General features: G+C 39.2%; 3 protein-coding genes across 5 annotated transcripts in view; 2 read left to right on the top strand and 1 right to left on the bottom strand.

Moving 5' to 3' along the window:
- HAT1 (histone acetyltransferase 1) overlaps window positions 1-9,359 on the top strand; it is a 64,644-nt gene extending 55,285 nt beyond the window's left edge. For both annotated transcript variants that reach the window (XM_004450034.5, XM_058300646.2), the window contains exons 9-11: window positions 977-1,128; window positions 5,883-5,999; window positions 8,901-9,359. In XM_004450034.5, the coding sequence (XP_004450091.1) occupies window positions 977-1,128; window positions 5,883-5,999; window positions 8,901-9,068 (437 nt within the window). In that variant the 3' untranslated portion in view covers window positions 9,069-9,359. The remainder of the gene's footprint in view (window positions 1-976; window positions 1,129-5,882; window positions 6,000-8,900) is intronic.
- Window positions 1-22,018, bottom strand: part of SLC25A12 (solute carrier family 25 member 12) — a 217,837-nt gene extending 195,819 nt beyond the window's left edge. Inside the window, exon 1 of one of the 2 annotated variants that reach the window (XM_058300643.2) lies at window positions 21,788-22,018. In XM_058300643.2, the coding sequence (XP_058156626.1) occupies window positions 21,788-21,805 (18 nt within the window). In that variant the 5' untranslated portion in view covers window positions 21,806-22,018. The remainder of the gene's footprint in view (window positions 1-21,787) is intronic. The other variant, XM_071216300.1, reaches the window with a different exon arrangement.
- A 55-nt stretch (window positions 22,019-22,073) lies between these two features.
- METAP1D (methionyl aminopeptidase type 1D, mitochondrial) overlaps window positions 22,074-22,720 on the top strand; it is a 108,115-nt gene continuing 107,468 nt past the window's right edge. Inside the window, exon 1 of the mRNA XM_004450035.3 lies at window positions 22,074-22,124. Coding sequence (XP_004450092.2) covers window positions 22,085-22,124 — 40 coding nt within the window. The 5' untranslated portion in view covers window positions 22,074-22,084. The remainder of the gene's footprint in view (window positions 22,125-22,720) is intronic.

Raw genomic sequence — 22,720 nt, 5'->3', positions numbered from 1 at the left:
CGTCTTTAGGAGGCACCGGGAATTGAACCCAGGACCTCCCATTTGGGAGGCAAGTGCCCAACCACTTGAGCCACTTCCACTCCCTGCTGGTTGCTGCAGCTGCTTGTTGCGGTGGTTGCTTGTCGTCTTTAGGAAGCACTGGGAACCAAATCCAGGACTTCCCCTGTGGGAGGCAGGCACCCAGTTGCTTGAGCCACATCTGCTCCCACTAACTCAGACTTTTAACATTCTTTATTTCAGCCCCTATACGATTAGAAATTTGAATTGCCCTAGGTTATACAGCTATGAAATAACAACTGGAACTTCAACTTATTTTCTCTGATTGTGCAGAATTCTTTATACCCACTATGCTCTGATACTTTCTTTGGCCACTATTTTTAGTCTAATGTTGATCACATAGACCAATATAAAGGAAGACCTATGGGATTCTATAAAGCATTGAAGAGAAGATCAAAATCATTTTCTCATTTATTCACTAAGTTTAAAAGTTTTGTATTTGTAAAGGAAAGAATTTTTATTTAATTGGGTGAAAGAAATATAAACTCTAAAGGTTACTGGATTAAAGTAAGGGAGGTATAAGTTGAACTTTGAAGTCCTCACCTATTAGAAAATACTTACTTTTGGAATTGCTCATCCAAACTCGAATCTCCCATTTATATAGTTACTCTAATTTAAATTAAAACTCAGATGAATGTGATAACATGCCAGTCAAAAAGTTTAAATTTGAAAGGGGCCACTCTTAATGCCACAGATTGCATAAATGTATTTGCAAAAAACTGAACCTAAATTTTAATTGGTAAAGATAAAAGTTCTGTTATTCAATTTATAAGAACTAATCTTTTTACAATGCAAATTTTTATATGTATTCTTCTTTTAAGAATACTTGCCTTTTTAACCAAGCATATATATTGAGATTGCAAATGATGAAGAAATCATGTCAAGTAAGAGAAATGTTATTCTGGCTTTATTTTTTTAGCGGAAGATCCATCCAAAAGCTATGTGAAATTAAGAGACTTTGTGCTTGTGAAGCTTTGTCAAGATTTGCCCTGTTTTTCCCGGGAAAAGTTAATGCAAGGATTCAATGATGATATGGCAATAGAGGCACAACACAAGTTCAAAATAAATAAGGTATTTTTATTCTGTATGAGAAAAAGAGATTTAAAGCTGAAGCTTTAAAAAAAAATAACATAGCTTAACTAAAACATTATAAATGCATTGAGAATACTTGTGTGGGAGGCAGTAGTAGGTAAGAGTAAAAGCTCTGAAGCCATATTGCCTGAGTTCAAATCTTGCTCAACCATTTACTCTGTGACTTAGGCCAGTTTACCCCTCTCTGCCTCAATTTCCTCATCTAAAGAATGGGAAAATAATGGATTGCATAGATATATTAAGTATAATAAGCAGGACAAAGGTGGCTAGAGGATTTTATTTTTTGCTTTAAAAAAAATGGATATCTAAAATGGTAAAGTACATATATTCTACCTACCTGGAGACATTATTGGTGGGGAGAAGGGTTGGAGTAAAACATATAACTTTTACTCTATATACCTCTGTTTTACTTTTTTAAATTTTAATGTGATAAATATCTTAAGATAGGTGCAGAAAAATCCATGGGATTTCTGAGGAGGGAGGTTATTACTTTTAGATAAGCAAGTGAATCAGAAAATATTTCATGGACTGGATAGCATTTGATATAAGCCTTGAAGGTAGGATTTGGATTGTTAAAGTAGGTGGGATGAACGGTGTTCAGTAATAAGGACTAGCGTTTGATAATGTTGACCACCTCCCTTGGCTTCTGAAACACTACATTTCCTGGTTTTTTCACTTAATGCTGTGCTGTCTTCTTGGGATTCTTTCATGGCTTCTACTCTTCTGTGTTGTCCTTAAATGTAACTCTTCCCCAGGTTTCTTTTATTTTTTTTAAGATTTATTTATTTATTTATTTCTCTCCCTTCCCTCCCCCACCCCGGTTGTCTGTTCTGTGTGTCTATTTGCTGCGTCGTCTTCTTTGTCCGCTTCTGTTGTTGTCAGCGGCACGGGAATCTGTGTCTCTTTTTGTTGCATCATCTTGTGTCAGCTCTTCATGTGGGCGGCACCATTCTTAGGCAGGCTGCACTTTCTTTCGCACTGGGCGGCTCTCCTTATGGGGCGCACTCCTTGCACGTGGGCCTCCCCTACGCGGGGGACACCCCTGTGTGGCAGGGCACTCCTTGCGCGCATCAGCACTGTGCATGGGCCAGCTCCACACGGGTCAAGGAGGCCCGGGGTTTGAACCGTGGACCTCCCATGTGGTAGGCGGACGCCCTAACCACTGGGCCAAGTCCGCTTCCCCCCAGGTTTCTTTATTCAATCCTCATTTCCTCTCATTTTTTTCTTATTCTCTTTGGTAGATATCAGTTTTTCCTCCTGAACTCTAAACTCAAGTGTTTGCTGGTCACCTTCAGCAAATAACACAATTTGAACTGAAACTTTCCATCTTCTCTTAGTTTAAAACACTTTTTAGGAGGTACCAGGGATTGAACTTAGGACCTCATACATGGGAAGCAGGCACTCAACCACTGGGCTACACCCATGCCCCAAGTTAAAACACTTTAATGGTTTCCTGGCTTTGAGATAAAGTTCTTTATATTTGAGAAGCAATTTATATCTCCAAACGTATTGAATTTCTGTTTATTAATAAGAATTTATTTAACTAATTCAGCTTATTTTAAAAAGGGAACACATTTTTTTTAAACCATGCATTCTTTTTTAAAGGAATTCAAATCCTTAGTTTTCAAACTCCAGGGCCTATCATACCATAATTTGGACCCTGTCTACCTAACTGGCCTCAACTTCCTAACACTGGAGGAAGCTCTAGCTTTACTGAACCTCGTCACACAATTTTTCTTGTTACCTTACATATACTGTGCCTTTTATCCAGTACCCTCTTCTCCAGTTCCCACCATCTTTGTCTAGCCAGATAGTATATATTTTTTCAGGCTCAGCTCAGGTGTCCTTTCCAGGCAATTTAAATATCATCCTCCTAACTTAACCATATCCCTCAAATAAATCATTGAAACAATACAAACAGAAAAACTGGGGATTACTCCTTTGATTTCAGTGATAGTAAAATTTTCTGATTCTCCTGTTATCTCTTTGACCATTTTTCCCTATCCTCTGCCTACCCTTTAACTGTTACTATATTTCAGGGTTCTGACCTCTCTCTTATCACAGTACATACTTTCCCTGGGTGATCTTAACCAGTTCTCTGGTTTTTGTTTTGTTTTGTTTTGTTTTTAAGAAGATACCAGGGATTAAACCTGGGACCTCATTCATGGAAAGCAAGCATTCTACCACTGAGCTACATCTACTCCCCAATCCTCTGGTTTTAATTTTACCATATGCTGATATTACTTACATCCTCACTTTAGCCTAGAATATTCTTTTGGGCTTTTTGATCTGTATGTTCTGTTGCCAACTAAATCTCCCTTAGGCTGTGAAAACTCACCATCATCCCACACTCCACAGCCAATTTTCTTATATATTTCTAGAATCCTTTCCCTTGGTATTCTTACTTGTTCTACCCCATTGCATGCCTTCATCATTTTTTTTAATTTAAGATTTATTTTTATTTATTTCTCCTTCCCCACCTCCCCGCCCCAGTTGTCTGTTCTCTGTGTCCATTCGCTTTGTGTTCTTCTGTGTCTGCTTCTATTCTTGTCAGTGCCACCGGGAATCTGTGTCTCTTTTTGTTGCGTCATCTTGCTCTGTGGTGTGTGCGGCACCACTCCTGGGCAGGCTGAACGTTCTTTCGCGCTGGGCGTCTCTCCTTACTGGGCGCACTCCTTGCGCGCATCAGCACTGCGCATGGGCCAGCTCATCACACGGGTCAGGAAGCCTGAGGTTTGAACCTTGGACCTCCCATGTGATAGGCGGTTGCCCTATCCATTGGGCCAGATCTGTTTCCCCTTCATCATTTTTTTGTGTGTGTGCCTGATTTAGGACCTCACCTTCTTAATTGGTCTCTCCTGCCCTTTTATTTGCTCCCATTTTTTTATGTAACTGCAAGAATGCTTTACTTAACATTCAGATATGTGTATGTCACTGTCACCTTCCCATTTAAAACCTGTGACCTAGGGAAACGGACTTTGGCCCAGTGGTTAGGGCGTCCGTCTACCACATGGGAGGTCCGCGGTTCAAGCCCGGGGCCTCCTTGACCCGTGTGGAGCTGGCCCAAGCGCAGTGCTGATGCGCGCAAGGAGTGCCCTGCTACACAGGAGTGCCCTGCTACACAGGGGTGTCCCCCGCATAGGGGAGCCCCACGCGCAAGGAGTGCACCCATAAGGAGAGCCGCCCAGCGCGAAGGAGGGAGCAGCCTGCCGAGGAATGGCGCCGCCCACACTTCCCGTGCCGCTGACGACAACAGAAGCGGACAAAGAAACAAGACGCAGCAAAAAGACACAGAAAACAGACAACCGGGGGAGGGGAGGGGAATTAAATAAATAAAAATAAATCTTTAAAAAAAAAAACCTGTGACCTAGTAGATAAAAGTCCAGTTCTTTAACTTTGTATATGAGGGTCTCCACTGTTTTGTGCCATCCTTACTTTCTTCCTTATTTTGTGCTCCAGCAATGCCAACCTTTTGTTCTATATAAATACACACACACATATACATACGCACAATGCTCTCCCCTCTTTATGAAATGGCATACTCCCCTCTCTTTAAGATTCTGTTTAACAATAAAGCTTTATTGTGCCTGGAATCCTGTTCTAACATCTCTCCCATTCCCAGGTCATGCTACCATTATACCTTATGCATATTTCTATTATTAAATTGACCTTACCTCAATAATTGCTTTTTATTTTTGTTTTTGTATTTTGTTTTTTTCTGGATTTAATGTTTCTTATTTAGTATCTTGGTTATTTCCCATGGTGCCACTCCCAGGTGCCCTTTTTTTTTTTTTTCACAATCTATTTTTTTTTTAATGTTACATTAGAAAATATGAGGTTCCCATATACTCCCCAATCCCCTCACCTCACTCCTCCCACATCAACAACCTCTTTCATCATTGTGGTACATTCATTGCATTTTGGAACACTGCTGCACCACATGCATAATAGTTTACATTGTAATTTACACTCTCCCCCAGTACATTCAGTGGGTTATGGCAGAATATATAATGTCCAGCATCTGTCCCTGCATTATCATTTAGGACAACTCCAAGTCCTGAAAATGCCCCACATCACATCTCTTCTTCCCTCTTCCTGCCCTCAGCAACTACCATGGCCACTTTCTCCACATCAGTGCTACAATTTCTTCCATTACTAGTCACAACAGTTTCATAGTAGAATATCAGTAAGTCCACTCTACCAGGTGCCATTTTGAGAGCAATCTTAATATTACAAAATCTTGTAGTATCCATCTGTTGGATCTTGTGGATGTTACTCAGAATGTCAGAACTCCTTGCATGGACAGGGATGGCAAGAAGTTTCAACTGCAATAATTTTCAGTATTACTATATAAAACACCTGTATTCAAGGGCTTTGAATATAAAATACAGTCATCTGAATAATAACCAGATTAAATATCTGGATATAACTTCTCTCAACTTGGTAAAGAAATGGTGATTTTTTTTTACTTTTTAATTTTTTTTGTCTGTCCCCTCCAGCGTATGAGTCCAAAACTCTGGGTATGGCTCTGAACACCTAAATAATTTGTATTAGCACTAGACTGCTAACTCCTTGAGGGAAGAAACTATTTTTTATTGCTTTTCCTCTGGTACCTAACACAATTCCTGATATGCAAATAACAGATATTCAGTGTATCCTGTGTTTTTATGGAAAAATGTCACTATTTTTAAATTTGAAAGTATTCACATTTTTCTTCTGTTTCATTTATTTAGCAACATGCTAGACGGGTTTATGAAATTCTTCGACTATTAGTAACTGACATGAGTGATGCTGAACAATACAGAAGCTATAGATTGGATATTAAAAGAAGACTAATAAGTCCATATAAGGTAGGACTTTCAAGAATCTTAAACATTGTATTCTTGTCAATGAGAGTGAAAATAATACTCTCCCAGTTGGTTAGTAAGAATTCTGTCATAATTTCCTGTCTTAAGCTATGAATCTGCTTTTCATTCATTTAAATACTAATCCTGAGGAAAATCTACCTGTAGTTACTCTTTCATTTGTATGAACCTTTTAAAAAATCTGAATGACCTGCTTTGATTTGAAGAATTAGGTTATCTAAAGAAACATACTTTGCCTCTGAGAAACTATGTGGGTAGAAATTATTAGTTCTTATATCTTACTTTAAAAGGCTCTTTATCATTTGTATCAGTGCCAAGTAGGGAGAAAATAGGCTGTATTAATTAAAATCGTAAAAAAGAAGCACAAAAGGAGACTACATATCAAGCACAAAAGTAATTTTCAGGTATTCAAGAAGAGGTGTAAATCTCAATGGTTTGGCCAAAAAAAGAAAAGTTGATGCAGTTGCTTGGTTTTAGCATTAAAGCTTTTGTATGCTTAACAGGCATCTTTTAAATTCATAATTGATATACAGAAATAAAATTTAGAATCAATGTTATATCACTTGATTTGGAATCAGAAATCCAGTTTTGTGGTCTAGTTCTACCTTTTACAAATTGTGTATCCGTGGACCACTGATAACATCTGGATTTTGGACTTCTATAAAATGGAAATGATATTATTTCTTATCTCACAGGGTAGATGTGAGACTCAAATAAGCCCTTTGCTAACTACAATATATTGTATAGCCTTATTTTCTCAAAACATCACTGCAATAATAATACTGAACACTTACTATTTGATAGGCACAGTGCTTAGTAAGCTCTTTACATATTTTTTTTAACCCACACTTTAGTTCTATGAAATAAATACTATTATGAGGAAGCACTGCTTCAGGCTTCTAGGTCTTGTGGGCTTCAAAGCTCATGTTTTTTCCTCCCCGCTATGCCTCCATAGTGAGGAACTGAACAGAAAGAAAATACATTATATTGTGTATCTTTTTAAAGATGCCTTTTGAAAAGTGTTTGGAATTTGTGTACCTTAATATCATTACCCTTTTAAAAATCTTTATGAAAAAAACCTTATCCCTGGACTTCACAAAAGGGAAAAATGGAATCCTATCACTCACTACAATGAGTTCCTGGTGAATTAACCATTTAGTTCCTGCACTGTTTGCTTGTTAGATGCTCTTTTATAGGGAGTCATCCACATGATTGAAGAATAAAGAATACACTTTCTTCCAGACTTAGGAGAATGGGTTTGAATTTGGGTACTAACCAATACCCAAAGTGTGGTCTATAGATCAGCAATATTAGCATCAACTGAAAGCTTGTTAGAAATGCAGAATCCCAGGCCCCATCCTAGACTTCAGAACCAGAGTCTGTATTTTAACAAGGTCCCCAGGTGATCTAAATGTGCATTCAAGTTTGGGAAGCACTGCTTTAGAAAGACTACTTTTATTAATGAAGTATTTCTTTTTCTTTCCGGTAACTTTATTTACTTAGCCCCTCTAATTTAGAACCAGGATCAACCTAATTTTTTTGTAATATCTAATTGCTTATGTCAATCAATAGAGACTTACCTCTATTACTTTAGAAATGTTTGTGTAACCATAATTTGAACTTAAGTTTGGGCTTTTTAAGAGGTAATCATGACACATTTGCCTCATATTCCAAAACTATTAGAATCTCTTTTAAGGAATATTTGTATTGTTTTTAGGTGAGTGTTTGGACGTGTGTTGTTGTTTTAACTGTCTTTTGAGAGGCAGGTTGGCATGGGGGCTAAAAATATAGGCTCCCAAATGAATTGTTCTGATTTGAAGCTTGGCTTCTCAGTTTACTCTGTGTCCTTGGGCCAGTTATTTAACTCCTCTATCCCTTTTTTTCTTAATCTATAAATTGAAGAAAAACTAGTACCTATTTCATAGGGTGATGGTTAGGATTATATTTGTTTATATATATATATATATGATTTCCAATCTCCATTTAAAGTCAGCTATTTTTTATATGCTTTAATAAAAGAGAATTCAGGGAGTAGAGGTGGCTCAAGCCATTGGGTGCCTTTCTCCCACATGGGAGGTCCTGGATTCAGTTCCTGATGCCTCCCAAAAAATAAAAAATAATATGGGCTGAGCAGACAGAAAGTGCAAACAAGGAGTGGGGGAGAAATAAAATAAATCTTTAAAAATAAAAAAGAACTGATATGACAATCTAGAACAGTTAATCAAAAAAAAATATGACAATTTTTTCATTCATCTTTGGAAACTTCCAACAATTCATGTACTAATTAGTATGCAATCCACAAATACGTTGTTGGGAAAGGGATTAATGAGCATAGTGGCAGGAAACAGCCGGCTTGGAATTTGAAAATTACAATATGGGGGAGTGGATGTGGCTCAAGCAATTGAGTGCCTGCTTCCCACATGGGAGGTCCCAGGTTCAGTTCCTGGTGCCCTCCTAAAAAAAAAACAAAAACAAATACAAACAAGAAAAACACAAGAAATTCAACTCCAGTGAGCCGATTGTAGTTCAGTGGCTGAGTGCCAGCTTCCCATATATGAGGTCCCAGGTTCAGTCCCCAGCCCCTGGTACCTCAAAAAATAATAATAACCACAATTACGATATATAGTTCATAGAGTGATAGAATAGTGAAATGAAGAATAATACTACTTCATATTATCTCTTTTTTTTTTTTTTTTCAGTTAATATACTTTAATGTTTGAGTGTCTATACTGGCCAGAGGTCTTTATTATGCTTTGGAGGGGGATATGGGACAAATTTGGGCATAATCCTACCACTTTTATTTTTAACACTGGAGACAAAGTTTTAATAATACAAAGAAATATTTCAACTTTCTTAGTCTAACAAATAATTGTGTTTATTGCTTAGAAAAAGCAGAGAGATCTTGCCAAGATGAGAAAATGTCTCAGACCAGAAGAACTGACAAACCAAATGAACCAAATAGAAATAAGCATGCAGCATGAACAGCTGGAAGAAAGCTTTCAAGAACTTGTGGAAGACTACCGACGTGTTATTGAACGACTTGCTCAAGAGTAAAGATTCTACTGCTTTGTACAGGAAGTTTGCAAATTTCTGTACATTGTGTGCTGTGAAAAATCCCGTGATGACTTTAATTTTAAAATCTTGTAACATTTACTTACATTAAATGTTACCTATCTTATCTTTAGTTGAATATTTTCTTTTGGAGAGATTGTATATTTTAAAATACTGTTTAGAGTTTATGAGCATATATTGCATTAAAAAAAAAAAAGATATAACTTCTGAAATACCACTGCAGTTGCTTCCCTTCTTAAACAGTAAAATAAATGCTTAGTTGTGATATGTTAATGTGTGATATGATTCTTAAATTTTTTTTTTTTTTAAGATTTATTTATTTAATTCCCCCCCCTCCCCCGGTTGTCTGTTCTCTGTGTCTATTTTGCTGCATCTTGTTTCTTTGTCCACTTCTGTTGTCATCAGCGGCACGGGAAGTGTGGGCGGCGCCATTCCTGGGCAGGCTGCACTTTATTTCGCGCTGGGTGGCTCTCCTTACGGGGTGCACTCCTTGCGCGTGGGGCTCCCCCACGCGGGGGACACCCTTGGGTGACACAGCACTCCTTGCGCGCATCAGCACTGCGCATGGCCAGCTCCACACGGGTCGAGGAGGTCCGGGGTTTGAACCGCGGACCTCCCATGTGGTAGACGGACGCCCTAACCACTGGGCCAAGTCCGCCGCCTGATTCTTAGATATTGAAGATAACCTTTTTTCAGTCTTGTTAAAAATCTTAGGTTTTAAGCTTTTATTATCATTCCTTCCATGCACTGCTTCTAAGATTTACATTCTGGCACATTTGAAACCCATTTCTTCAAGGTCTTCCTATGTAATCTTGTTTTTCCTATAGGCCTTTCCTAAATAAGAAATGTTCCGAGTATATGTTTATTTTGTTCTGTTTTGTTTTACAGAAACTCCTATTAACTGCTTAGTGGGGTTTGGATGGGTAAGAGAAGGGAAACTAGATACAGGCTAAAACCTAAATGTTTGGAATCAAATACTAACTTAAGGTGATTTCAAAATTGGCATAAACATGTTGTAAATAATAATGTAAGATAAATCAGTTTATAAAAATCCAATTTACACACCATTGTTGAAATAGTTCTAGTATAAAATGAGATGCATATCTACGACAATTTGTTACAAGGTTACCAAGGTGTTGAAAACTTCACAAAGTTGCTGTGGCCAGCCACATACCAACAGCACATAAGCCGTCCTCTTAAAGTGAGGGTAAGGTGCTGCTAACATTTCAGATTATCTCAGAAGTTTGTACTATAGAGAGAGAAATCTTGTTGATTTCCAAGAGATCATACATATACATACATACATACTTTGTTACAGACTGAATGAATCCATTCAGTTAAAATTCCTTCTGAAACTATATGAAAGCAATTTGTTTTCCATCTAAATTAGCTAACAATAATTCTTAAAATTTTTACTGAAAATTCACAATTGATACCTAAAGTTGAGCTCTGAGGGGAAAAACATCAACACAGTCTTAACCAATTATCTATGAAAAACTACGTATAGATTAGAAAAGGCTGATTTTCAGACTTTAACTTATATGGGGTAAATACCAGGATAGATATACAGAACTGTGTGTGAAACCCAGCAGAGCCACCTCTAGGCCCTAGTGGTCACTTGCCTCAGCCTTCACCCCCTCTATTATCCAAATATGTACCTACTATATTTACTTGTCTTTTCCTTCTTTTTCATTGCCCTGCCCCTCTGCCATCATTAATATACTTTCTCACTATCCTCTCCCAATTGCATTTTCTCTACATGTAATATGTTTCCTCTCTGAGCATCAGTGTTTTCATGATGCTCCCTCCCTGTTCTAAGGTTTTGACTGGGAAGCGAACTTGGCCCAGTGGTTAGGGCATCCACCTACCACAAGGGAGGTCCGCTGTTCAAATCCTGGGTCTCCTTGACCCATGTGGAGCTGGCCCGTGCACAGCGCTGATGCGCGCAAGGAGTGCCCTGCCACGCAGGGGTGTCCCCCACGTAGGGGAGCCCCACGTGCAAGGAGTGCACCCCATAAGGAGAGCCGTCCAGCGCAAAAGAAAGTGCAGCCTGCCCAGGAATGGAGAGCTGATACAACAAGATGACGCAACAAAAACACAGATTCCTGGTGCTGCTGATAAGGATAGAAGCAGTCAAGGAGGAACACACAGCAAATGGACACAGAGAGCAGACTACTGGGGGGAGGGGGGAGAAGGGGAGAGAAATAAATAATCTATGGTCTAGACTTAGGCTTCCTACTTCTCTTCTCCCTTAGACTTACTCAGGAATTGTAGGTAATGCTGCTTGCTGCTTGCCTTGTCTGTTCTGAAGATTTATCTGATCCATTTCAGTCCTTACCTACTAAGAGTAGAGCAGGCAGGAAAGCACCCAAAGTCATACCAGGGAGCAGTTAGAATCAGACTTAAGAAGTTATCTGATTTTATTCCTTAAATTTTCTCTAAGTGTTTTCTTGAAATTGAAAAATCAGTTTAATATTATTAAATACTGATTCATAATTCTTCTAAATGAAATTATTTTTACATTGGTTTATTATCCCTGGGATAATAACCAATGTTCAATATACATTGAACATAGTTGTAATATATTTTCTCTTAACAAACATTTCTACTGTTTAAAATTATTATTCTCATAGAGGTTCAATATTAATATTTCATGTTGCTGTGCCCGTATTAAATAATTTACTTAGGGTTTCTTTATTATAGACATTCAAATAGATTCATGTCTTTGTGTGTGTGTGTGTGTATCTATATATATATATATATCTTGCATATTAAGTCTTTTTGTTAAGATATATTCTTGGGAAATGCAACTGAGTCGCAAGAGTAAGAATATGGCTCAGTACATAAATGTGCCATATTGCTTTTCCAGAATGGTTGGTAAAATTCTAGGTATGAAAGTGTATACTGGATTTAACAGAATTTAAGTGACATGGGATGTTGATTTGTTGCTGCTGCTAATACAATAGATATAAAATCTCAAATTTACCTTCCTTTTGCTTACTGGGAAACCTGAATGTTTTTCCATGTTTTTGTGAAATTTTTTGCCTGATGTGAATTATGTTTGAGTTTTGTTTAACATTTACGTCAGAAACTACACTCTGTTTATAGATGGATAACAGATCCAGAGGTTAATTTGCTTACAGTTACACTATGAGCTAGTGGCAAAGCCAGGATTATACACTAGGCTCCTGATTTCTACTCTTCCATCTCCTCTTACATCCTGTAAGCCAACCAAGTCTTAACCGTGCCAACCCATTAGGCTCTTCCTAAAAGGGGCTTTTTTCTTACCACCTGGAAAATGTCTCATTCGCATGACCTTTGCCCTAGTCACCAGACAAATACCCCAACTGCCCTCTTGTTTTTGTAACCTTAGAGAAGAATGTATATTACAGAACAGGATGTTTGACAGCAATGGCTGAAATTACTGGTGCCTCTTGAAGTATGAATTGAAATTACTCATTTTCTCTCAACATTTGCCCTACACATTTTCTGTTTTCCCATATTCCTTTATATTTCTATTTGTAATACATAGTTCATTCACCTTGTATTATGAGGCACAGTGGAATTATATAGTGCATTTAATTTACTCATTGACTTGAGAGTCTTTACGTATATAAGTATTTTTAATATGTAGTATGCACATTGTATAAGAATGCAAAAGGGCGTATAGTGAAAAATTCCCTGCCCCAGTCCTCCAGAGACAGTCACCGTTGCCAATATCTTGTGTATCTTTTGGAAGTATTACATGCATACATGAGCATATATGTATATTTATCTTTTTAGGTATGATAGTATATGTTAGCCTACCACTCCTGTGGCTCTCCAGCTTGCTTTTTCAGTTAAATATCTTGGAGATCATTAGAGCTCCTAGGCATGGTTTTCCACTGTATGGATATACCATAAGTTATTCAACCAGTCTCCCATTATTTAGGTTGTTTCCAATATTTTCCATTACAAACAATGCTACAACGCATATTCTTGTACATGTGCAAGTATATCCATGGATTAAAGTCCTAGAAATCACTGCTAACCTCATTTTTAACATGACTACACTACTCTTAGAACAATTGAAATTATTAACATGAATTAGGTTACATAAGCTTAATATTGTGCTGATATGGAATAAACTATAGGCAAACAACATAATGTACCTGACTTTCTTTTTGTTTATTCCTTTAGTCTTGCTTTGCATGTCAAAACTTAGCATCGTATGAATTGCTGTACAGAGAATTACTCAACCCCAGCACAGCTGACATTTTGGATTGGATAATTCTTTGCTGTGTGGGGCTATCCTGTGCATTGTAGGGTATTTAATAGCCTCTCTGGTCTCTACCACTAGATGAGTAGTAACCCTCCCCTCCTATGTAACAATCAAATGTCTCCAGACATTGCCACATGTCCCCTGAGGCAAAATCATCAGTAGTTGAAAACCATTGCTTTACGGTATTAAATATCCATTCATTTTAAGCACTACTTTATATTTCTTTTAATTATGTAATATATAGTACAAAATTAAAATTGAATAAGAGTATTTGATGAGAAGTATACTGTCCTCTCCTTCCACCCAGTCACCTAGTTTGCTTCTCCAGAGGCAATTACTTTTACCAATTTCTCTTTTATCCCTCAGTTAATTATCCATCTACTAACATCTGTGATTTTTGTTTTAAACAAGTCACAAGTGGTGATATATGCAGTTCTCTGCATCTCATCTTTTTTTTTTTTTTTTTGAGGTACCAGGGACGGGATTGAACCTGGGTCTGTGTGGGAGGCAGGTGCTCAACCACTGCGCCACATCCACTCCCTCAAACTTAACTCATATTTTTATCGTTACATGTTGGGACACCTCGATTCAAAACCGCTATATGATATTCCAGTTTGATTTCAATGTTATCCTATATTAATGGGCATTTAGGTTGTTTCTTATCTTCTATTACAAGCAGTGCTGTGGTGAATATCTTTGTATATATATCATTTTATACATGTGGGATATGTATGCAGGATAGTGATGGAATTGCTGAGTGAAATCAGGACATGGACATTTTATGTTTGGTAGATCATGCCATTACGCACACATTTGAGACAATGAGAAAATGTGAATATGGACTCTATATTAGGTAAGTATGGAATTTTGTTAATTTTCATAATTGTGATAATGGTATTGTGATTGTGTAGGAAAATGTCTTTATTCCTTGGAGTCACATGCTGAAATATTTAGGAGCAGACTCATAACATCTGCAGCTTATATTCAAACAGAGACAAATAAAGCAAATGTGGGAAAATTTTAATAATTGTTGAATCAAGGTGAAGGTATACACAGGTATTCACTGTGACTTAGCCTTTGTGTGTTCTTTAATTTTCAAGCTGAAAATTGGGAAAAGAAAAGATATTGCATGTATAAGACAAAAACAATACTATGAAAAAGAATCAGTGACTAAGAAAGGGCTCTTAAAATTTAAAATGATTGCTCTAATTAAAGCAGTAGAAAGACTGGGATATGAAGTTAAGGACATTTCTTAGAACATCAAAAAGAGAGGCTGAAAATAAGAGATAAGGTAAAAGGATCAATGTGGGAAACCCAGTAGCCAACTAATTTTAGTTTCAGAGAGAAAGCAGGACAATATGAAAAAAAGGAAGATACTTCCTCAAGAGTTGAAGAAATGAGTCTTCAGATTCAAAGAACTCACTGAGGATTGAGCAAGGTGAAATCACTATCATCACTAATAACAGTTACTGAGCACTTAATATCTGCTAAGCATTTACGTATTACCTCAGTTCTCACAAGAACCCTCTGAGGCAGGTCCTGTTATCCTCTCGTGAGGCCTAGGGAGGCGTTCTTGTCCAAGGTTCCACAGTTAGCGGCAGATTTAGGATTTTAACCCAGGTAAAATCACTCATTTAGATTCTTAACCACTGGCATAAAAAGTCGACACCTAAGCTAAATTACTGAATTTCAGAATATTAAAATAGGGAAGCAGATGTGGTCAAGTAATAGGGTTTCCGCCTACCATATGGGAGGTCCAGGGTTTGATTCCTGGAGCCTCCTGGTGAAGGCAAGCTGGCTCGAGTGGAAAGCTGGCCCACACAAAGTGCTGACCCGCATGGGAACTGGAGCAGCAAGATGACACAATAAAAAGAGATACAGAAGAGAGACAATAAGAGACACAGCAGACTAGGGAGCTGAGGTGGTGCAAAAGATTGAGTACTTCTCTCCCACTCTGGAAGGTCCCAGGATTGGTTCCCAGTACTGCCTAGAGAGAAGACAAGCAGACACAGGAGAATACACAGTGAATGGACACAGACAGCAGACAATAAGTGCAAAACAATGAAGGATGGGAGGAGAAATAAATATATTTTTAAAAAATAAATAAATAATGAGGTGGTACTTAGTCTGACTTCTACAAAGCCAAACTCAGCAAAAGAAAAGGTGGTAAAAAAACGCATTCTTTAAATAAATAAATAAATAAATAGCAATACCTAATCCTTTCTTTGGAATGTGATTCTCAAAGGAATCACAGTTCATTGTACACTTTATTCAACAAAGGACTAACCTGGAGAAAATTTGCTACCCAACTTTGACTCCCTGGTTCTATGAATCAACAGACAATTGATGTACAAATTGATAGTCTACATTTCATAATTTGGGGGAGGGGGTTTCCATGATCCCTGTTGAGAAAAATATGCAATAAAAGTGAAATGCCATCCCTTATAAATATCTGAAGAGCTATTTTATATAAGACACTATAAGGTGTGCCTTTCTTAAAAAAATGATAATTTTTAAAACCTCCATTGTTTTATAATAACATACATAAGGCTGGAAAAGGGATGAATCTATTTCCTATGACCTTTCTGGGGCTCGCTACCCTTATATTACAATAGGAAGGAGTAGCTTTAGGGTTAGATTAGGTCATCTTTGAGGGCCTTTCCAGTTCTTCAACTCCATTTTCTCTCCTCCAACTTCTTAATAAGATACCAGTTGGAAAATGTGCTTTGGTTAGACTTTCAGTTCAACTGGACGGTTCTTTAAATGTTTTAATTAATAATTTGGGCGGGTGCATCGACGTGGAAGTTTTGGGCTATGCATGCCTGTCTGCCCGGCTCTCCGGATCCCTCACTGTGAGGGCTGTGGGGGCTACCAGAGTGAGGGCTGTTTGCTGTCTGCTCCTAGAGCAGCTGCAGCTTTTCTTCCTTTATCCTTTATCAAGCAAAAGAAAATGCAGTAATGTCTGTGTGTGCTTCAGATGGGGAGAATGCTCTCCAGTCAGGTTATTCTCTGGGTTAAAGTGGATGGGGGAGAGCTTAGAGCTCAGCTCAATGGGAGAAGAGGTTGTGGCAGCATCTGCCCTCTTGTTTGTTTCAACAGTTTCAAGTCTTGAATATAGAATATGTTGAGTGAGCGGCAAGCAGAAGTTAAGAAATCCACTACTGCTTATTTGTCAGCCAGTTTGGGGAGCGGAGGCGGAAAGTGGGAGGGGAGAAAGGAACATACAGCTGATTTTCTTTTTCTATTATTACATTCCATATTTCATAATGTCCACTTTGGAGATGTATACTGCAGTCTATTTTGTACAGTTATTAACTGACCAAGGGTACTGTTTCATGCTTAATAGGAAATATCAAAATCACACAATGCATCCACCTTTGATATTAATGGCCAAAATAGGGACTGGCCTTCCACAATCACACTGGACCATATACTTTTAGCTGAACACACTAAGAATTAAACAGCGAACAGAGAACTATAAATCTAGCAAACAAATAAGCAAAGAGAAAAAGATAACCAGAAATGTACCATCACTTAGGAGGAAAAGGGAAACGAAAAAAGGCAACAGTAAAATAAGTAATCTTATAGAAAGATGGAAAAGATGAAAAGATTTTTTTTCCCTTAAGTGCAGCGTGAAGGCCAAGGGAAAAGAGAGAATGCATAGTAGGTTGCAATAAAGATATGGGCAATTCTGTGCATTACTATCCTTTTGCATGGAGTCTGCCTGGCCTGCTGTCTTTTATTCTATATAGATGTGCTTCTGGTCATGGTAAAAATGGGTGCCATCCCTTAGAAAGTCCAAAAGAATGGGATATGCATAGAAAAAAATCTGGATGAATACACATCAACTTAACATGCTGACCAGGGCAGAGCTTTTCTGGGGAGACTGTTACCTTCTATATGACACATTTCTGTATTTTGTTTGTTTTGTTTTAGGAGGTACCAGGGATTGAACCCCAGACCTCATACATGGGAAGCAGGCGCTCAACCACTGAGCTACATTTGCGTCCCACATTTCTATATTTTTGGAATATTTTTCAACAAACACATACTACATGTGTAAAAAGAAGGAAAAATTGAAGAGTTTCTTTTTTCTCTTTTATTCCCACAAGAAGAATCCTTTTTCTTCTTTTATAAGCACAGATTAGTGATGCTGAAGGATTTCCCTTTCTCTCACCTTCATCTTTGCACAATGCAAAGGAGGTTAAACAGGTGTAATTTCCTGGGAATTTAATTAGAGTTCATCTTTTTTTCTCAATTCGTGGCAGCAAGGGATGGTCATACCTGGTACTGCTGCAATGGGGCTTATAGTCTCAAAGGTATAATTTAGTACTTCTTTATGGACAATCTTGTAAGCCACTAATTCTCAGCTTGCCAGTTAATTTATTAAGAGCAAAGACAATATAATATCATATCTTCTTGTGTAAGAGCATGGAGTAGGCACTTAAACATTTATTGATTGGCTGATGGATCACTAAATTCTCTTAGAAACTTTTGGCCTTTCTTTCAAACTGTGAATGGAATTCTTCACTCTTCAGAAGTATAGAAGAGGTGTTAGGTTTTCCAAGGATTATAAATTTGGGAACAGATGGCAGCCTCTAATGGTACAAATTTCTCTTTAGTCTCCAAGCACACTTCTGCTTTAACCCGACTTCCCTCAGAACCAGTTTCAAGAGATGAGGTCAGGAAAGCCTTATCCCTGCAACCCTGCAGTTCCAAAGCCAACCCTGACCACAGCAAGCAGTATACCAGAAAGCTCTAATGCATCGGTGACTGGAGTCTGGGACAACTTTTCCCAATGCCCTTCCTACACCTAACCTCTCTCTCCTCCATTGCCCTTGCCACCACTCCAGGTGGGCAACTGCTCCAAAAACAGTAATAGTCTATGCTCCTAAACAGACTATTATGTTGAAGCATTGCTACTGTTTAAAATCTCCTACAATATCGTGAGTTAAGGAGTTGAATCAGCTTGAAATGGATGCTGGCTAGACTGGACCTGAGATCAACATCTCCCTTAGGACAATGTTTTGGTCTTAGCCTGCAGCTAAGTTAGCCTTGTCTGGTCCCATTCTATACCCCATTTCCTGGTAGCCTGCTCAGGAGGGTGCAGCTTGCTATTCTCGGAATCAGTCTGAGGTATGAGTAGCAATGGCTGTAGATCCCTGAAATCTTCAGAATTTCAATGGAGGAGGGGCTCAGGTAAGGCAATCCGGTTGGAAGAGGGTAGGATTTAAAGTTTCATTTACATAGGGATTATACGAATGAGAAAAATGTCATTGGACTAGTAAAAAATGGGAGCAGCATGAGAGATACATACAGCTAAAGCCCCCACTCCCCACCCCACCTGTTGACTCCCTCTTGGCACTTGCCTCTGCTTATAGAGAAGGAAACAGGGCACGGGCAGCAGAAAGAAATCCACGTGGTTTCTCACAGTTGTCTCAAATATGGCATTACTTTTCCCCACCAAACCTGGAGTAGTTACACATTTTCGCTAAGAGCACCCTAGGTTACCCAATACCATGTCCTTGATTGTCTCAAATGATTGGTATAGGAAACATGACATTATGCCAGCAAGTTGGCTAAGAGAATGCCCTAGAAACTACCTGCCTGATCATACAGTCATTTGAAGCTAGACCCTAACTTTAACAATAATTAACTGAGTGGGGTCCCTGTTGCAAGTGCAGATTGCATTTATGCAGAACTCCTAGTACCCAGAAAGAAAGTTCATTTGACTTGAAAAATAAATAATTAAATGGACTTTCCCACACTAAAACTGGACAAATTATAGACAGAATTAGAAATATTCTTCTCATGCCACAGGGTAAAAGCTAAGAAACGATCCTGAAAACAAATTTTAAAAGCTATGTTTTCTTACAGGACCTGCTTAGTGCCCAGGAGGCAAGATCATATTATTTCAGTTAGTTTTACAGCATGTTCATATAAAACTATTTTCTTCTATGGAAAGGAAGCACCATAGTGTCTATTTTATCATCTATTTTTAAGTATGCTTCATTATAGGTAATCCTAATAAGTATTCAAAAACCCAAATTTTTGAAACAAATTATACAGGATAACGCATTACAAAACAAAATTTAATTTCAAAGGGATTCACTTCATGTCACATATTCCCCTAAAACGTTTAAAAATATGAATATTAACAGAAACCTGCATAATTTAAGCTATATTATATACCTATAGACAACTCTTGAAAAACTTATATGGTCAAGTCCATAGTAAAATTCCATTAAAGAGATGAAGAAGGAAGGAAACAACTTTCCAGAAAATATAAAGATGAAAATTTCTTTCTTTTGTAAATACATAAAAAGATTTAAAAATTAAAAAAAGAGGAGTTAAGCACATGATCTTTTAACAGTTAAGGTAAAAGACCTATAAAACAAGAATTAATCACAATTAAAAAAGGTTTTAACATTCAAGAATGAATTTTTGGACGTAGAAACTGAAGGTATTATGAAGTTCTTTCTTGAACCCTGGCTTTGAAAAATTATTCAATTTTTTTTATTCAAGAGTCCCAAGTACAAAATCTGAATAGCAGTGAGAGTCAAATCAATGAAATTCTATACCAAAATTCATTCATTCCACAGATGGAAAGACGGGCAGACATGGAGGAGAGAAGAAAACAACTCAGTAGTGGTTTATTTTATATAAATAAAAGCATCTAATGCTTTGGATGCCCAGGGTCACAGAATGTTAGAACTGCGAGAGATCTTTAGTTGGCAGTGGTCTGACCCTTCATCCTATTGGTCAGTACACAGATATGTCATAACCTGATGATTTTGGAGGACAGATGCTGGCAGCTTCTAATCCTGCTAATGTCAGAAGGCTGTGGTGTGAGAGAAGCCAAATTAAGGATCAGCAGATAAGCTATATCACCTGTGTGAGCTCACAGCTTACTCATTTCTAGTTCATCCTAGATACCCACATTTTATGCTGAATGTATTGGGCATTTCCTCACTGCGTTCCACTATGCTGGTATCCCCTGAGTCCTCATAGTTTTCCTTTTCCTCTTGTTACAGGGGGATATGCTGCACATTTGTTTTCCAAGGGTTTTAGATGTGTCTGAAATGGGGCTTACTGCCTTCTGACATTTTGCTAGGGTTTCCAGGTTTCATTTTTCCACACACTTCTGAGACGGTGCTCAGCTAACTCCCAAGCGCCTTTGCTGCACTGAGATCACTGGTGTCAGTTTTACAATAGTAAGAGCTACTATCATGCCGCAGCCCTCTCCCTGAATCTACCTGAGTTAGGAACAGGTGAGGCTTGAAGTGACCTGGAGAAGGAGTACATTTTATTCTCATACTTGTAATCTTATTTACCTTGGTGGAGAAAATTACTTCACCTTATCTTTCAAGGTAACTCAGAAAGCAAAATTTAGTCTCCAAGGGGTATACAACGTCTTCTAAAGAACTGCCAAAATTCATTCTACTTAAAAGTAAAAACATCAGGGCTATGCAGTCATTAAGAATGAGCTTGTGCTGTGTTCTGAGATCTGACGTTTATGATGGGGGCAAAGAACAAGATATAACAGTAAGCATATGATTCATTTTTACACATCTTTGCCTGTAAAGGGCAAAGGTCTGCAATGATGCACAGTGGTTAACTGGAGAGTGGGGCTGGTGTGTGTTGAGAGGGTAAGGAAGAATTGTCTGGATTCTTCCAGTGTGTAGTTAAATAAACTCTTAAAAGTTAATTAGGAGACATCACACATTCACACCGAATCCTTATCAATCTTTACTGCATTTAAAATCTGGGCAGCTGTAACAGTCTTGCTTCGTACGGTTCCACGGAGCGTTCAGTTCCTTCACCAGCCATTTCTGGGATGCCAGGATCTGTGTTGGGCAACGAGGCTACAAGATGAATGATACTTGGTCCACGACGGGATGGAAATCTACCCCAGGAAAGAGGAAGGGTGAATTTGATGAAAATGGGCACCGTCATCACGAGGAGTACACCAGCTCCCTCACCTGACTCGTAATGGGCTTTCTGTCGGCTTCATCTCTTGGCAGCGCGATTGACAGGCGTCATCCTCTCATTCTTAAACGGCAAATTTAGTATTAAGACTCCAGTTAATATTGCCGAGTGGGAGGGGATCCTTGGGGAAAGAGAAGTCCCCTGGCCACACTACATACTCACTGTGGCATCTAGAATAGATTTTTGCAGCCGCACACAGATTTTATCTCGTCTGGAGTCTCTCTGCTGAGTAATGTAGATTCTGGGGCAGCAAAGTGGCAGCTGGTGGCTTTGAATCAGATTTTACCTTTCGACTGAATCCAGGGAAACAATTTGCAACAAAGTGGCAGCCGTTGCAAAGCGTCTATATTGAATGCTGGATCGTGCTTTATATTTTTATATTTTTTCCTCCCAACTTCACGTTTCCATGCACCAAAACCTTGATGCTATAAATACTGGATACCATGCTTACCTGACAGCCTTCTTCCATCCCACCTGGGCACCGGGGCTTGGCGAGTGCGCTCGAGCCGCGGCTGGAGCCCGCCTCTCAGAGCCGGAGCGGGCTCGGCCGGCAGCGGGTCCCCGGGTTGGCCCCGGCGCGGTAGCCGCCGCGGGACCAGGACTCCCGCAATCTGCCCCCCGCGCGCACGCGCGCTCCCCGCCCGCGGCCCCGGCGCCTCGGGCCTCAGGCAGGGCTGCGCCTGGGCGGGCGCTCGGGCCGCGCGGGCGGGGCGGCGAGCGGGCTCTCGACCACGTGACGCGCGCCAACATGGCGGCGCCCAGCGGCGTCCACCTGTTCGTCCGCAGAGGTAAGCACCCGGAGGACAGTCCGGCCAGGCTTCGCGGGGTAGCTTGCTGCCCACGCACCGGGGTTGGAAGGGATGAAACCCGCGCCCAGACATCCTGGCGCACACGAATGTACACTCCGTCTTAGTGATACACGTAGGCACACACGATGACACTCACGCGCCGCACGAGCACCCTCATTTGTCCACGCGTCTCTCGCCTGGACCACTTCATCGCGTGGCATCTACTTTCAGTCCTTCCATGAGATTTACGGGATGTTGCCCGAAGTCCTACCCCCTCCCTCACTTCACGTCTATGATTAGTGTAGCAAACTTACTTATTCCGACAGCAAAGCACTGAAGCCTACAGTACCTCTGGAACACCTGAGTTCTTGACACCCTGGGCACCCAGTTTCCTTCTCCACAACTGTTCTTTTGGCATGGTACAAAACTTTTTGGGGAAGTTGCAAAAAGTGATTGTTCATTTCCAGGGAGTTATGAGGTTAAGGAGAGAAGGAAATGAGGTCTGTGTTGCTCCAAATCCATGCGATCCAGCTTGAGTAGTGAGATTTTAGTAAATAAACAAATACTTTTGCAGCTGAATTAGAGAAACCTTTGTT

The sequence above is a fragment of the Dasypus novemcinctus genome, chromosome 7, assembly GCF_030445035.2.
Source record: "Dasypus novemcinctus isolate mDasNov1 chromosome 7, mDasNov1.1.hap2, whole genome shotgun sequence".
Lineage (NCBI taxonomy): Eukaryota > Metazoa > Chordata > Mammalia > Cingulata > Dasypodidae > Dasypus > Dasypus novemcinctus.
This window is presented reverse-complemented; position numbering and strand designations above follow the sequence as displayed.